A 17,101-nucleotide genomic window follows, 5' to 3' on the forward strand; every position below is an offset into this window, starting at 1 on the left:
AGTTTTCTGTTATCAGTTTTGACTCCTAACTATAGTCACTCTCCAATTTTTAACCACTGCAAATTTGCTACGAGTTGTTCTGGCAGAACAATGCAAGTTTTACATTCATTTTGCATACTTGATAACAGCGAGCCTAACACCTCTTCCTCAAGCATTTCTCTCATCAGTGTAATATTTGGCTAGAAAGACTTTCAAATTCACCTAGTGCTGTTTTTGTTATGTTTTTAATTCTTTACTGCATTTTGCAAATGAAAAATGGAGTTAAAGGTGTCAAGTGTATAAGCTGTTTAATTTAAACCTAGTCTCCATACTTTATTTTCACCATCTGACACTGCTCATGTTTTCTGATGTTTTACAAGTTTTTCCTGCATGATATGCACTTCAGAAGTACTTTGAAAAATACCATAATCTCATTTAGAACATTTTCAAATTTTATTTGCAACTACTGCAATTACAAAGAATATATCAATGTAAATTTGCATTTAAAGTGACATCCCTTTTTAATAAACAAGGTCACAAATTAGTGCACAGCTGATCTGGCTTTGGGTGATTTTCATAGGATGGAAATTTCTCCGCACGACAACTTGCCCCACGTCTTACAGCATCACATTTCCATAGCTGAGAAGAAGAATCTGTCTGTGGATTTTGACAACTCACACAATAAACCAACAGCCTTGATTTTCTCTTCCCTGAACTTATTGCCCAATCAGACTATTTTTTCCAAGCAGGGGTTGGGTAGAATCACTGCCTTGTTTACACACCTGAAGGAGACTGAAAATAGAAAAAGACCTCTAAGAGATGCACATTTACAAATGCAAACAGGCATCAAAATATCCAGTTCATCGGTGGGAATTGAAAACTGATACAAAACGTGCACTCTTTGCACGTTGCATTTTACTTCTTAAAATGTTTCTGATCGTGTCAGGTAGATTCAGATTTAAGAATGCACTTCAGCTTTCAGCATGTACCTTTTACAAAGGTATTTAGCAAAAGCCACTAACTTATCTAACACATGGTCCCAAAGTTGCTTTCAGTCATTTTGTTTATCAAAAGACTCAGATCTTCTGCTGATCTGGTGAAATAAAGGCTTAAAAATGTTTTAAGCCATTACTATTTCCTACGGCAGAGTCAAAAAAGTTTGATTTCCATAATAATCTTGGGCATTAAAAGGCAACAGTTCTAAAAAAGCAGCCCTCCAGAATATATGGAATGTGGCAATGGGTATGAAGTCAATATAGAGTAATCAAGTTAAGTAAAACAGATTTTTAAAGCTATGAATGATGTGAGCAGTATCACAGCAAAATATTGAAAGAATACCACAGAACCAAGTTTGAAAGTTGAGCAGATGTTGTTTCAACCAACAACGATTCATAACGTCGACTATACTGAAATGTCTTCTAAAATAAATTCCTAATGCAGAAAAATTTGTTTAAAGTTGGCTCCTAGCTAATAGTACCTTTTATTTAAATTTGACCCTAAACTGATCAGACGATATATAGCCCACACTTTCAGACATTTATAATAAAAAAGCTTTTATTTTCAATTGAAACAAATGCACCATCCTGCACTTGAAGGCTATAATGAGCCATAAGCATATTCCAAGGTTGTATCAATGGCAACAGATTTGTTTCACCTCCACTGAGAAGTTACATAATGCACTCTTAATTCGTAAAGAAAAATTAAACTCAGCCTTCTCAAAGCTTCTGTACTGTGTTTCTCGATTATTGTACAGTTCCACAGTCAGACCAAGAGTTTGCAGTGTGTGCAGATATTGTAGTCAATTAACAGTATTGTTTAATCATCATCTTCTTCCTCTTCTTCCTCCTCCTCAAAACTGTCTTCAAAGCCCTCGCTGTCTTCCTGGTCCTCATCACCTTCTATTGCTGTATCCCATTGAGGATGATTTTCTGGCACTGGTTTTGCTTCATGAACTTCCAGCTGTAATTGGATGAAGAGAAAGAAAGGAAGAAAAGAGGAGAAAAGAGTTACAAAAAATACACACCCATTCGAGAAAACAAAACAAAACCAAAAAGGACATGCCACACAAAATTGACAGTTAAAATTCTGCTTCCAGAAATATGACACGTTCCCATTAACTAGATGTTTTTAGGACTAAGAGAAATTGCATGGCAGAACTCAAGATACAAAGACAGAGCAAATTACACTGCAATTTTTTTTTTTAAAAAGAAAATATAGATTAAAAAATGCACACACTGGAAAGCATCGCAACCTTTAGTCCCATTTAAATCCATCATAAAACCGCTACTACTGGGATTAGGCAGAACCCACTTGAAAGCCACTCTTTGCAACTATTTTAAAATTAGGACATCTTGAATTCTTGTAGATAACGAGGCTTTGAGGATTTTAATAGCTATATGAAGTACTTTTTAATATAATACAAAAACACAATACATTCATCACCTTCAATGGTTTAATCCGGTCCAAACCCATATATGAATCTGATCTTAAATAAACTGTGTACTGATAGTTTCCAGGCTTGCCCGGTGCTGGGAATTTCAGCTCTACCTGCAAAAGAGAATTCACTCCATGAGTTCTTACACCTTTGAAATGACATATTAGAACAATTAACCAAGTATTCTAATGAGCAATAAATATAAATATATTATTACTGAATAATATAGATATTATTTTTAAAGTGACCTATATTTGAGAATTCCTATATGATAGAGTATCTGCAGAAATACAAAGAATACCCAAGCACAATGCCTTCCAAGAAAGATTAATATTCGTAGTCACATTTTTTTTTTCTGATTTAGACCAAAGTAGCTTTACATTTTTTAGCATACAATTTCCTCCTGTTGTATGGTTCCTAACTCTAACCTGTGTGGATTTAGAAGAATATTTGGTCTGCTGAAAGTATTAGTTTACTGTTATTTGAAATAGAACATAAAATTTATTTTGAAAGAACAAAATACATCAAATCTACAGTTTTCAGAAACACAAAGAACACAGCTGAAAGGTTACAGTCTTGGAAAGGCTCAGATGAGCCAAGGCTAATGTTTTACAGAAAAAGAACACTTAGTATTTCTCACAGGTTTGTATAACTTTAAGAATGATTATTTTGTATGAATACTGGTTTAATCAGCTTTTGATATCAGGAAAAAATTATGATCTGGTGAGGAAGTTGAAAGGCTTAAATTATTTTTTCTTTTTTCCATTATTAACTTTCACGGTTAAAAGGCTCTTGCATACTTCTATCAGGACACTAAAATTTGTTTCCCTTTTTAAGAGTCAAGTATGAAACAAATGAAATTAATTAAATGTATTTGCATACCATAATACACTGTAGGACAGCTTTGCAATAATGAAAAGTAAATTTTTCCACTACTTTACCTCTTCTTTATCTTTTAGTGTACAAACATGATATGGCATACATATTAGCATCTGCTCCTTTCGATCAGCAATATATAACCACCACCATTCTTGTTTTTCCTTTCAAAAAATAAGATGAAATATTAAAAAACAGGAATGTTAAAGCCACAAAGAGATATTTGTACTGTTTACAGCAGTTAATTATGATTCATTGGTCCTTAATAATACAGATACAAGGGATTTTTTTTTTATATAATTCTTATTTATGTATTAACAAAATAAATAGTATATGCCATGCACTGAAAGAAAACAGGTTATCACAAGTAACTGTTGGCCTCCAAAGGTTTCATTCATTCATAGCCAGCCCGATTTACTGTATCAACATGGAACCATTCTGAAGAACTGTGTACACTGAGGATTAATGAGCAAGTTCGTGCACGTACAACATTCCCCAACTCCATCTAATACTACCTTAGGTCCTTTGACAGAAACCCAGCCTGAATGAAAAGGTCGGCATACACAGCAAAGCATGCTGAAAGACAAAGTACTCTTCCCAGTAAACCTCTGAGCCCCTTCCAAATTCCACAGGTGGGAATCAAATACTGTTAATGTATAGAATTTGTTAACATATAGAATTTGAAGATTTTTATTTTATTTTTTTTAATCTACTGAAATAGTAGACTAAAAAAAGTGTAGACTAGTCTAAAATCCTAATTGTTCTCTTTTTCTTCTTGAACACTTCTGAACCAGGGTTTGCTAACCTAAAATTTAAGTAGCGCATGTAAAAAGTCACAAATGCTAAATAACTTTTTTCCTCTTTTAAAGTGACTAGTTGTTATGCTAGTAAGGATTATCACTATCTCACTGGAATATTTACCTAGCAAACTACAGATTTATAACATCAAAACACACACACCAGCATCCAAGAGACCCTGATCAGCACTGTTCAGTCCCACAGCTGAGAAGTACAAAATTAACTCAATGTGTTCACTGCAGTGTATGAAAGTACAAGCAACTGCATCACGGTAAAGCAACAGCATTTCTTCACATTTAGAACAGACACCAAGAACAGAAAACACACCTATTCACATACAATTTAAGGCCAGAATTTGTAGAACCAAAAGTCCTTTTTGCAGCTACTGCAAATGATTTTATTTATGAATAACTGTTCCACGTGATTACAAGGCATAAATTGTTTTAACAGAAAATACATTGTCAATCCCAAGGGGGCTCTAGGAATAGAAAGATAAACAGTAGAAGCACTGTGTTCCACAGAAGTACTGAGGAGCAAGAACTAAAGAAGGTAGAACCATTACAGACATGGCTACTTCCATTTTGAGCCTGTGAGGCCTCTAACCATAACAGAAAAGATCATCTTCTGTACCAAGATGTTAGTTTTGACGTTGTGTGCTGACTTACTATATGCTGTGTATGTTTCCATCACACTTAATGGCAAGGAATCCTTTTTTTTTCTCCTTAGAGGAAAGTACAGAACTGTCAACTGAATTTTCACAAAAACTGGTAAAAATAACACCCAGCCAAGTGGGGAAAGAAATACCATTCATTACTCTAGTGCTCGAAGAAATCTAGAGAGTAAACTCTTTGGAAGTGAAGAACCTGAACGCAAAGTAATTTTTTATAGAAAGGACAACTGTGCAGGAGTGTCATTTTCCACTCTCTTATTGGGTGGAATTTACAGTTTGTGCCTGTGAGAGTCTGGCAAGCTAACAGGCAAATGGGCAAAGCGCCCTTTAACAGATGGGTGCAAGGTTTGGCATGCCAGGGAACCAGTATGTTCATGAAATTGGAATACCAGGGCTAGTTTCTACCTAAAAATGTCAAAACTACAATCTGTGCAGTTTCTGGATCTACGGTTGCGGAAGCAGAAGATAATTATTTAGGAACCTGCATAGATTAAAGATGCATCACTGGCAGAGTAATCAACTGCCTAAAAACTTTGATGAAAGCACATACTGGTCCTCAGGAGGCAGTCCCAATGAGGCTCAGCAACACTCAAACATCCATAAACCCTGGAAATATAAAGATTAATACAACACTTCATCCGTAACTCTGCATCTCTGAGCTGGCAACAACTGTGATTAAGTATACCATAAATCACAGAGGAAAAAATAAACCAGAGTTTTGTTCTTCAGGTTTTTTCCTTCAGATTCTGCAAATCAACTCTGAATATGCTCCAACTGCAGCTGCATTCAACTTTTGGGAAATCAGTGCGGAGAAAACAGAAAATTTACAACTACAATACCACGCATTTCCTTCAAATATTTGGTTCGGAGCTGTATTTCCTTTTTTAACCATGGTACCGCATTTTGATTTTATCATCAAATCTATCAACAGCTTTGTTACACACAGCAGCTTATTACTTGGGAGCATAAGCAAAGTCTCTGAAGGAACCTTTGGTGCAGTAAAAAAAAAAAACAACTAGTAGTTAGCACCCCTGTAGCACAGTGCATAGTATACGCTATTTGAGGTTAAATTGATGACCAAAGCCAACTGCCTTTGCAGCAACAAGCAACAACTCCGCTGTGTGTCTGACGTGATCTAAGGCAGATACAAGAGCAAAATACCAGTACAACTTTTTCTGTTATACTGGTACACAGTCAGAATTTGTATTGAGAGATGAGAAGTTGCCTAACAATGTCAGGAAAATGCAGCATTACAATAATCTCAAAGCTAGATGTCATGAGGCAGCATGTTCTTCCCCATCTCAGTCACCTCCTTTAATCCAGAAAAGGAAGCATAAGCCTTGCTTCTGCTCCCTGTTACTGGAGCCAGCACAATGCAGGAGAAGACACCCTAAATTGCTTCCCTGCTGTCTGATTAGGAAGCTAAAGGGAACCCTCTGAACCACTGGCCCGGAAAGAAAGCATGGCCAAATATTCCTCCTTTCTGGTTCCAATCTGATCATCTCCCACTGAGCTTTCTCACTTGCTCAGAACACAAAACCCACACTTTGAGAAATGCCATCCTTTTCATGGTTGCATTGTTGTAATGGGTTTTCAGACACCTGCAAACTCGTCAGCAGTTTGCATAAGTAACAACTGATAGAACTTGCAAAGCCAAAGGCTGCTGTAGACACACCCCAACCTACCTACAGTACCGAGACACCCTTCTTAAATGCATCCTCTTCTTCTTTCTCTGATACCTCCTCACAGCTGACCTTATATCTTTAAGCTGTATAGAAAAGACTGCTCCATGATTGGCTTATGCCAGTTCCAGGGAAGGGGTCTTTAGAAAGCAAGACATTTTCAGGTAAAGATTAGCAATTTCTTCAAGTATTAGAATATTTTTGAAGTCCAGTATTTACAGGAAAACTATATAAAGAGTGATTATTTTTTATTATATTAATTCTCATGTGTCACAACTATGTTTTCTATTACTGACCTCTGGAAAAAAGAGACTGTAAACGGGATGTGTTATCTTCGACTTGGTTTCAAGAAGAGCTCGTTCCTTTCTCTGTATACTTTGCTGTAATTCTTGCCACTCCTGTCAAAGACAAATTTAACAAGTTACTGTGCACTAGCCATCTCTTGACCGAAAAAAGAAAAATTTTAGCCTATGAAAAAGATACCTATGACAAGCTCTTACACTATACTGCACTATGTTTTATAAATGGGAAAGGCACACAAAGATTAAATTATACAGTACAATTAAAAGCCAAAAATATATATTTATATATCAAATAGTAAAGCTAATGAAATCACTAATGTAGGTATTAAAAAAAAAAAACAACAAAAAACAGATCTGCAAGATCAGTCTGCAAATTCAGAACTCCCTACTATTGCACCACCTATAAACACTCATCTAATCTGTAAGTGTCTTGATTAAAAGCTTTTTTCCCCACCCAGTCAGAAGATTATTCTCACCCTGTATTGGACTTCCAGCTGCCTCTCTTAAGTCTTCCACTGTGGTGCAGAAGTCATCTACAACCACAGTGCTTCATTCTCAATTGCAACCTCTTAATCCCCAGTTTCAAATGACTGAGTAATCAACAGTAGAGTTTTCATATTAAGTACATGTAACAGTTCCTCCAACTACAACATGCTTATAGCATGCATTGTACAGTATACAATAGCTACTGTATATAAAGAACAAAGTTCAAAGGAGAGGCATTATATGATAATCTGCAGCAGATAGTAATCAAATTAAGCTGAAAGAAACATTGCAATCACTCCCTGAAGTTAAGCTATTTTTCTCTTTTCATTTTTATGCTTTGTCTACATTGCAAAGACCTTTCACTACTCTTTCTAAAACAGACTTGCAATGACAGAGCTCTTATGCCAGAATGAGGCCTGAAAACCTCTGGTGTACCAATATTACTTCTTTATCCTAGTGTTGCCTAGCCTGAGGGGATGCTAGAGGATTAAAATGCATTTTCTCTCAAGCCCAGAGGCAACATTACCCTTCAAGAAAAAGCAAGACTTACAGCTTCATCGTCTTTGTTTTGTTTCTCATCTTGTTCTCTGTCAGAGTCTCTGTCACTTCCATCATCTTTTTCACTTTGAGAGTCCCTGTTTGTTTCTTCTTCTTCAGATTCACTTCCTTTATCAGAGATCTCTTCTTCTTCTTCCTTTGCAACTACTTCCTAGTGAGTGGAAAAAACAAAACGACCCACCTCTAACTTAGTTTGTCTGCATTATTGTGGTATGCAACATTTTCAGCACTTGTTTTAAGGTCTCATTTCTTATTTTAACTCTCATTTCCTATTTTGATCTACGCTCTTCCTGTGTGGCGGAGTACATCTACAAAGAAGATTAATCTTCTTCACCTCACGTCCTAAGAGGAGCAGGGAAGCAATTTTCCTTCTCCATATGGTATCCGTGACACAAATAGGAGAAAAGGGTGTTTGATTCCAGGGATGCATTTCAAAGAAGTCATACAAAAATTAGAGAGGAAATACCTACAGCATGACCCACGAAATGGAGAAAACACCATGCAGTAGGTGCATAAAGGTACTAAACCTGTTTAATTTACCAGAAGAAAACTTCATCTTACTAATTTTTTGCCCTTAAAGGAAAAGTATAAGGTATAGAACAATCCATATCCCAGATGGCAGCATAACAAAACTGTTAAAAAAAGGAATATGAAGCCAGACTTCTAAACTAGTTAGGCATAATTTTCAGTGGGCCACAAGAACCCCACTAGGGTAGAGTTCACTGATAATTTTATCCATAATTTTTTAATCTCAAGAAAAAGAATATTTTAGGAAACATGCTTTACAGAAGCACTGAATGAAATGTAAAAACAAACAAAACAAAAAATATCAGATTAAGAATGATAAACAGAACATAAAACTAAAGTATCAATGAATCTATGAGCTACCCCATTAGCTTGTTTTTGCTTCTGCTGTTTTGGTGGCTGCAATGAAGGCGGCACAGGTTTCTTTTTCAACGGCTTCTTTTTCTTTGATTTTGAAGCTTTCTTGGTTCCTTTATTCTTTTGCTGCCATCCTTTGCTCTTCGCTTTGTTGCTGTCTCCTTGCTGTAAGAAAATAGTATTTAAAATATTTATTCTGTTCATCAAACTTCAGGTATCCACTCTACTTCAAGCATTTTAAAGCTGAGAACCAAAGTTAGAAAGCAGAGTTCAAGAGACACTTAGTAAGTGTTTCTGAAGAAGGTGCTTGAGAAGGGCAAATTTAGTAACTCAAAAGTTCTCTTCGGCTAGCAAGAGGAACATTTGTTCTCAACTTACCCCCTCTTCTGCTGGTTGCTCTTCTGCTGAACATATAGACTGTTCCTTTTCAAACACTTCCTGATTAGAGAAAGATGTGAGAACTGTTAATGCCTCTCTGTACCAAACGAGCAAATGATTAAAGAGTTGCATTTATATTTGAACTTAACTAAATATAGCTAAATCCGTTCTGAAGGTTTTATTCCAAAAAAAATTTTTTTGCACTGACAAATGCAACAGGGGATTAACACATCAAAATTAGAGTATTTCAAACATTTGGTCTAGGATTTTTCCATCACTAACATTAAAAGGAAATTTAGTAACAACTGGCCATCTTGTTCCAAAGAACCTGCTTGTTTTATAAAAAAGAAATCCTTTATCACAAAAGCAAGCAGTAGTAAAATGCAAATTCTGTTCCAATTGCCAGAACATTAAAAACTAACAGCTGCACTGCTAATCAGGGACACAGGAAAGCAATCAAACTAGATATACGAAACGTTGAGACACAAACACAAAGTTAGTATTCTGTTCACTAGAACATTTCTATATAAATGGGAGTTTTCCATTTCTGTCTTTCTTTCATCAAAGCATACTATGTGCCATTAAAAACATAAAAACAGTTATGGGGATTATGTCTTACAGAATGATGGCAAATAAGAGATGTTTAGCCCACGTATATCAAGGTCAGACCACCTAGTAGAGTCCCATGTAGAAAGCACCTTATATGAGTTTTCTATGCACTGTCAGACCTCTTAATTAATTTTGAAGTACAGTTAAATTTGCTCACAATTTTCAGCTTTCTCCAGCAGGTGATGGTGTTTTTATTTTCTACTTACTGCATCCTCAGTTATCATCGAGACGCTGCATTCTGAAATTCCACAACATGAACACTCGGTAGTTGCACATACAGACTGCTTTGTGTTTAACTGCCTTCAGTGTGTAGTCTGGTCCCCACCTGTTACACTCCTGCCTGTATGCCCTACATTAGTGGCTTAATTCAGGCCTTCAATTTACTTAGACAATTATCTGAATAGTACAGATGTAAAAGATTATACTGGAGACTCTGTTGGGTAAAAGTTTATTTAGTTTGTGTACTACATTTTTCATTCAAAGAAAGTTATTACTACATTTTAAGATAAAAAATAAGCACAAGTCGGAAATTTAACTCCTAGGGTGTAGTATTATTTTGGTTACATCATGTTGCTACCCAGTCAGTCTGCTTCCTATGGCACAGGTGTCTCTCTTTTATATTAAGCTATGTATATGCTATACTCTGCTGGACTGAGTTTCTTAAGTGTCCAAAAAAATCAATGGATTTGTAACATTATGAGTCCACAAAGTGAAATCAGTTCCAAACACTACCTTAAGTATTTGAGCAAATACTTCATCCTACCTCAGGAACTAAGTTTCTGAGTGTCTTTCACTCTTAGTTACAAACCTCAGGGCAGTATCACCTGCCATATTTCATTGTTTCCTACAGAGCTGCAATGGGTCTGACTCAACTTCAATCTGACCCCAGGAAAACTGACTCATTCAGAAACAGAAATACAGAGAGGATCAAGAGCACAAGTTCTCAATTTAAAAATCTTTATTTTATAGTTACATTTACAAAACACCATGCTGGCTCCCAAAGCATAAATGCTTGCTGATAGGCACATAATCGCAGTTAACCTTAAAGAATAAGTATTGTTAATACTTACTGCCATTGTTTGTCTTGTCAGTGTGACCAGAACAGTGACAAGAGAACCCACTGTAATATTGTTGCTGTCTTCATCATCCAAAACTGGAATAAAAGAGCAATACATCTATTACACTTCTGCAAAGCATTTTTTCTCCATTAAATATGTTCTGTTAAAAAGCTGAATTTGTATGCTTATATTTAGACATAACAGAAGCAATCTCAAAATATTATTAAATAAGTCTCTTACAACATCAAATACACTGTCAGGATGAGGGCTGATAATTCAGAAAACTATAAAATAGCAACATTGAGTTTGAAATTTTAATTGCATGGAAGTTAGGAAATTCAAAGTTATTGCTTCTGTGGGAACCATAATTCTATTATATTGTGCATTATATATATTAAAGCATAAAACTTCAGAAACATGAAATACCACATATGACCAAAGGGACCTTGTTATATTTGTTCTGGGAATCGTAACTTTGATTTCCCTGACTTTCATATGATTAACAACTCAATTTCTATGCCACTTTAACAATCATGCATTTAATTCTTTTTTAAGTAGAAGGCAAAGGAAAATAAAAGAACAGAAATGATTACTTTAACTAAAACATCAAACGGAAAACCCACAGGAAGGCCATTGAAGAGTTTATCTCTTCGGTCTATGAACTGGATAACGTTCCAGGTCGAGGAAGAAGAGAGTTATATCCCAGTGTGGAACTTTGATTTACACCCCACCCTGCCCCAGGAAGGCAGTTTTGCTATTTACTAGTTTAACATATATATATTTCATACAATATTATGTTTCATATAACTTCAGTACAATAAAGCAGTGGGGTTTCTGTTGTTGTTCGCTTGCTTTAAAAAAAAAAAAAAAAAGTAAATATTTGGAAATACCAAGGTTAACAAACATTTGTTTCCTTAACAGGCATTTTCATTAACATTTTGTTCTCAGAGAGGACTATGCATATGACAAGTTAAAAGTTAGGCTACCCAACCAAATGCATCACATTTTGAATTTTATCATTGCCACTGCAGTAACAATATAAATAAGTATTAGAACAACCTTTCATATATTTCAGATTTACTAGCACTGATCTTCTACACAGGAAAGGAGACTGAAGAACCAATCCACTTTCCACTAAACAGCTACCTAACAGGGACTGATTAATAATGTACCTAAACTTAGAGATTAACACAATTATACTCTCGTTGAAACAGTGCATGCAAAATTTAAGCACAGCATGGACAAATTCTGCCATATAAAAAAAACGTGCAAAAGATTATCACAAAGAAACCCATGAATATTTAGTCATCAGTCACTCCATACTAGAATAAGCCAAACATAAATTCAGGTATAAGGACAACTTTTTAAGATAGCTAATAAAAGTGGCATTTCAACCAGAATTCCATATTACTCATGAAATATTAAACCAACTGATGAAATACCAGATAAGCTCCTGTAGGAGAAAGTATTGCTGACTTGGGAATTGGTGAAATGTTTTAATGTATTTTATCTTCTCAGACTATTAATCTCACGTACAAGAGTCTGCCAATCAAAAAATGTCATTTCCAAGCCACATAAATAATAGTGAGTTGTGTTTCAGAGTCCTCTAAAAGACTACTGCCAACAAACTACCAAAATGTCATAAGACTGACATATACAGAACAGAAAGACCTCCGACTTACCCTGTGGTTTTATATCCATAGTGATATGTGGAAAGCTACCAAGGACAGCCATAACTTCATCATATTTCTTATCTTCAAGGAAATGCAGTAAATTCCGACGATCAGAACCTTTCAAACTCACCAAATCCTGAATAGTTTTGATTTTATACTGAATTTAAAAAAAAAAAAAAAAAAAAGAAACCACATGGTAGCAGAGAACACAGTCCACAAAAACTCTTGCTAATACATCACTTGTGTCCCCACATTACTAATATATACACAACATTTGATTTGATCTTATAAAAAAGCCACATTTTTGAAAACTTGCAAGTTTTGCTAAGCGATAAAACAAAGAGGTTCCATTCTAACCTAATGACACTGGTCTGAACATTGGTGTGTTTCATAGGATGTGATCCCTTAGAAACTGAATAGGTTTGTTACAAAAGTATTATTTCAGCTCAGCTCTTTCAGAAAGATGAGTCGAAATTGAGTTCTTTGTTTAACTGGACTACTTCAGTGCTTTGAGATTTATGCTAGCAGGAAAAAGCTAAGTAACTTGTACTTAGTTGTTATATTGAATTGCAAAGAAATCTAAAATTATTCCTTTTAAAGATTTGCAGAGCACAGGGGCAAGGACAGAAACAGAGATTTGTCTGAACACTAAATTGCCTCAGACCATTAGGAAAGTATGTATTTTATTAAAATCAACTTAACGTATCTAGGCAGGTTGATCATGACTCCAGGCAGGCTGATTACGTCCCCATCTAGGGGACTATATTATAAATGAATTGCATGGGAATCCTGTACAAATAAGCCTAACAAATTGGCCTCCTGTCTTTCAGGGAAAAGATGAATGGGATTACAAAATAGTCAAAGTCTTGTTTTCTTAGGAACACTATACATATCAAAACTATATTCAGAATTGCGTGTACTTTATTGCATGCTCCCTATAGACTGCAACTCAATTAAGAAAAATAAGCATTTAACAATACTTGTAAGAGAATTGTTCTTCTACTTGATCCCAAGGAACAGACTATTTAATGCCAGTGAATGAGCATCTTCAAAGTAAATCAAAAGAAAAATGTGGCACTCAAGAATTCGTTATCTCTACACTAATAAAGAAGCACTTAAACACTACCTAATGCTGTTAAACTACCTAATGCAGCTAAACAAAGCTTACATTACATAAAAATAACATTTTAAACACAATTAGCCATTGTCATAAGACTATCATAAAAGTCAACAGCCTCTATTAGAATATAACTGCTTGTTTCTAACCAGGAATTTGTGGAAGATATGCTACAGTCAAACAAATAAGCAGGTTTGAACACAGCAGAAGTCAGTGCAACAGGCGTAAAGAAATGTATGCAGGTATTCAGACAACATAGTCACACAACCTTTTTTGTCCTTAAATTCTACAAATATCAATACTTATCCAGCAACAGCTACACAGCAATAGCTTACTTTTGTTTTGTTTGTTTTTAAATGCATCCTCTTTCATACATAAAGGATCACAAAACCTGAAATACTTAAACACAGTAATTTTTTTTTCCTTTTATGAAGTCCTTTGTACTATCATCGAATTGCTTTTTTTTTTTTTAATCAAACTAGATGACAGAGCAAAACAAGCAAAAAAATATTATATTCCAGCTGTACTGTGAAAACATGTTGCATTCAACAGAAGATAATACTCTGCAATAAGAAAGAAACTGTTTCTTCTGTTTCTGAGGTCAACGTGCCTTTTATACTTAACAGATCTCTGATCTTCATTCCTACCTCCTATCAGAGATGGAATTTAAAAATACAAAAAGCACACAAATCTAGGGTATATTGCACTGAATTCCTCATACTCCTATATATGCACATCTTATTTATATATATATATACACACACACACAAATACTGATGTTTTCTTTTTTCTTGCAGTTAATTCGTGACTTTGCTTCCTTATAGACCAACAGGTTAATCAAAAAAATGTTTTAATAAGTTAACAAGCATCATTCCTAGTCTTATACCTTTTTATGATTGGAGACTCGCCTAAGATTGTCCTCTTCAATGTGAGGCAGCTGCAGAAGTGGAGACTTGAACTGCTGAAGCCCTTGGACAGTCATCTGGGAAAGCTTCATGCAATTTTCCAAAGATCCCAAAGATGGAGCACGGAACTCCCTTTCTTGGGGAGAAAGGAATATACCACATCATTTTAATTTTTTTTTCCCCCTTTCACACTTTTCCAATGTATATTTGAGTTACAGACTACAGGCAACCTTGTTTTCAGTAAGCCAAGCAAGAAAGCTTTTGAAGCTTTCAGCATAATTAGTCAGGCAGCCTTTTTACTGTCCTTGCAGTCACATAGTTCAGCAAACATTTTCCTCCCCCCCCCCCCCCCCTATTTAAGCTACCACAGTTGAACACTAAGAACAGAAAGACTTCCATCTAACAGTCTCAGGGAACAACAGCACAAATCTATGCTACCATTACAGAGAGTAGCACTACCACAAAGTTTCTGAGGAAAAGAAAAAAAAGCATCAGAAACAGCTTGTTTTACATTTGGATACTATATATGTGCGCATGTTTAAATCATTTAGCTCTGGTTAGTAAGGATATCGTTAAATATAGATTATCATTAAACATTAATCTTTTGCAACACATTATTTTCAAGATTTAAAAAGGGTTTTAAGATCATCTTGAGAGATAAATGTAAACGTAGCAGCCTGGCACACACAAGAAAAAAACGTAGGTATAACTGGAGCTAAGCAGAGCATATTATGTTGGAAGGCAGTAAGAAGAGAAGATACAAAGAGAAGATACACAAGGAGAAAATCTTAACCAGAGCCCAGCAAAAGGAAAAAAAGCCATTTAATACTCTTCATCATGTCTGTAAAGAAAAAAAGAACAGCAAGGCAGACAGGTTTCCACATACTGTTCTACTACTGCATTTGACAACTGTCAATTCATAAATAAGATTTCACAAAACCCTGTTTAGGAAACTCATTTCAGACTCCAGCAGCTCATGAGCTGTTGCAAGTCTGAAATTGGCAACGTTCAGGTTGCTCTATACACGCTTTCCAGTGAAACAGAAAAATAAGTTAGATGATCTTCAGAGAGACAAAAGGCAGTTAAGCTACTCGATTCTTTTCTGAACTCGTATGTGGCATATGAAAAGAGCTGAAGGCAGTTTTAAACAAGCATTACAGAAAGGGCATAACTTAGAAAGCCTGTCAGCTTATCTATAAATCCATGCATGCGTTTTCCTAAACTTTCCCCAGAAACAATCAACTTTTGATTATCTTGACTGGCACAGCTATTTTTATATTTATTCTCATATTCGGCATAGGAATATATAACTATTTGTGCACATACAAATACCAACATACACGAATATGAATATTTGGTGCAGATGGATTTGACTGTTACTGGTATGTCTGAGATGCTACAACAGGGGCACACAGGCATCTTTCACTAACTAGATGGAAGGTAAGAGGAAATACACCCACACTGCTAGGGCTGTGTGATCAAGTTTACCACGGTGCCAGGGCAATCATAGATGTAGATATCAACAGGTTTACTTGCACCTGGATCAGAGGGCAGACAGGCTATAGCCTGCACCTCACCAAAAAGATACAAAAAATAAAACACTTTGTGATTTTTGCTAAGTGCCAGTGGCCAATAATCTTGATACAAAGTGAGTTTACATTAATTTTAAAACCTTTTACAGAGGAAATATGAAAAGGTAACATATATGACTGAAGAAAACAAACTTGGTATCTTCAGTATGTTTTCTCCTTCATTTATATACTTTTCTGCACACTTATAGGCAGCTAATACTGTATTTAAATGCATCTGAAAGGTCACTCCATCTCCTGTGCTCCACTTGCCCCTCTCCCCCCTTATGGCCTGTTTCTTCATGAATTACACCAAGCTATAAATACAGTCAGCTATCAGAACAAATTATACAACAGAACTTTTTCTTTTTTAATGCAATATATTAATAAATAGCACGAATATTACATGCAAAGCGGAGAGAAAAATAACATCAGAGAGATTAGGAAGGGAACCATCTGGCTAGAAATACTGACAAGTAACCAAGATGCAAATTCCAGCTTTCAAAAAATAGTAATGGGTTGACTAACCTTCCAACTAAGTAGCACTAGATTTCATTTCTGTCTTACCTATCTACCACCTCATCTCTAATTTTTTTGTCTGCTTCTAAGCAAAGTCACACTGCAAAATTAATAAAAAAAATCCTAAATATTCTCTGACAAACTGGCTTTCACAGGAAATTCACCTAGAGCTCTGAGACCACAGAGCACTAGTCAGAGCTGAAATTCCTGTTGCTCAAAGCATGAACTCATCATCCACATGACAGTAGAAAATGTCTTAACCAAGTTGGACAACATTACTTTGGTTTCCTGAAAATAACACAGGACTATCCCCCAGAGAGGGAATTTGAGAACAGTGTAGCTTTTAACAATACCCAACTGCCCTCCACATAAAATGAATGCCATAACTGCACATATTTTGACAGCTTCTGCTTGTCAAAGTGCACAAGATAAGATGACCTTTCATCTATGAAACACAAGGACATCCAAAACATATGACATGAAACGAGTCGATCACAAATTTAAATGCAAATAACAGCTGCTTGAGAGGGAATGGGTCAAACCACAACCTCGAAGTCACATTGCATTTCCCAGTCTGAATTACGAAACCTACCCTGAGCATATATAT

The 17,101-nt window shown here is 35.6% G+C and overlaps 1 protein-coding gene across 1 annotated transcript in view; it reads right to left on the reverse strand.

Annotated features, from left to right (window-relative positions):
* Positions 1–413: 413 nt before the first annotated feature.
* Positions 414–17,101, reverse strand: part of SEC63 (SEC63 homolog, protein translocation regulator) — a 53,482-nt gene continuing 36,794 nt past the window's right edge. The window contains exons 12-21 of the mRNA XM_082755874.1: positions 14,389–14,543; positions 12,395–12,542; positions 10,725–10,807; positions 9,046–9,105; positions 8,674–8,832; positions 7,778–7,936; positions 6,736–6,837; positions 3,355–3,453; positions 2,422–2,526; positions 414–1,938 (exon numbers count right to left, since the gene is read on the reverse strand). Of these exons, the coding sequence (XP_082612000.1) occupies positions 1,795–1,938; positions 2,422–2,526; positions 3,355–3,453; positions 6,736–6,837; positions 7,778–7,936; positions 8,674–8,832; positions 9,046–9,105; positions 10,725–10,807; positions 12,395–12,542; positions 14,389–14,543 (1,214 nt within the window). The 3' untranslated portion in view covers positions 414–1,794. The remainder of the gene's footprint in view (positions 1,939–2,421; positions 2,527–3,354; positions 3,454–6,735; positions 6,838–7,777; positions 7,937–8,673; positions 8,833–9,045; positions 9,106–10,724; positions 10,808–12,394; positions 12,543–14,388; positions 14,544–17,101) is intronic.

The sequence above is a fragment of the Aythya marila genome (assembly GCF_965140915.1).
Source record: "Aythya marila genome assembly, chromosome: 3".
NCBI classification, from domain to species: Eukaryota; Metazoa; Chordata; class Aves; order Anseriformes; family Anatidae; genus Aythya; species Aythya marila.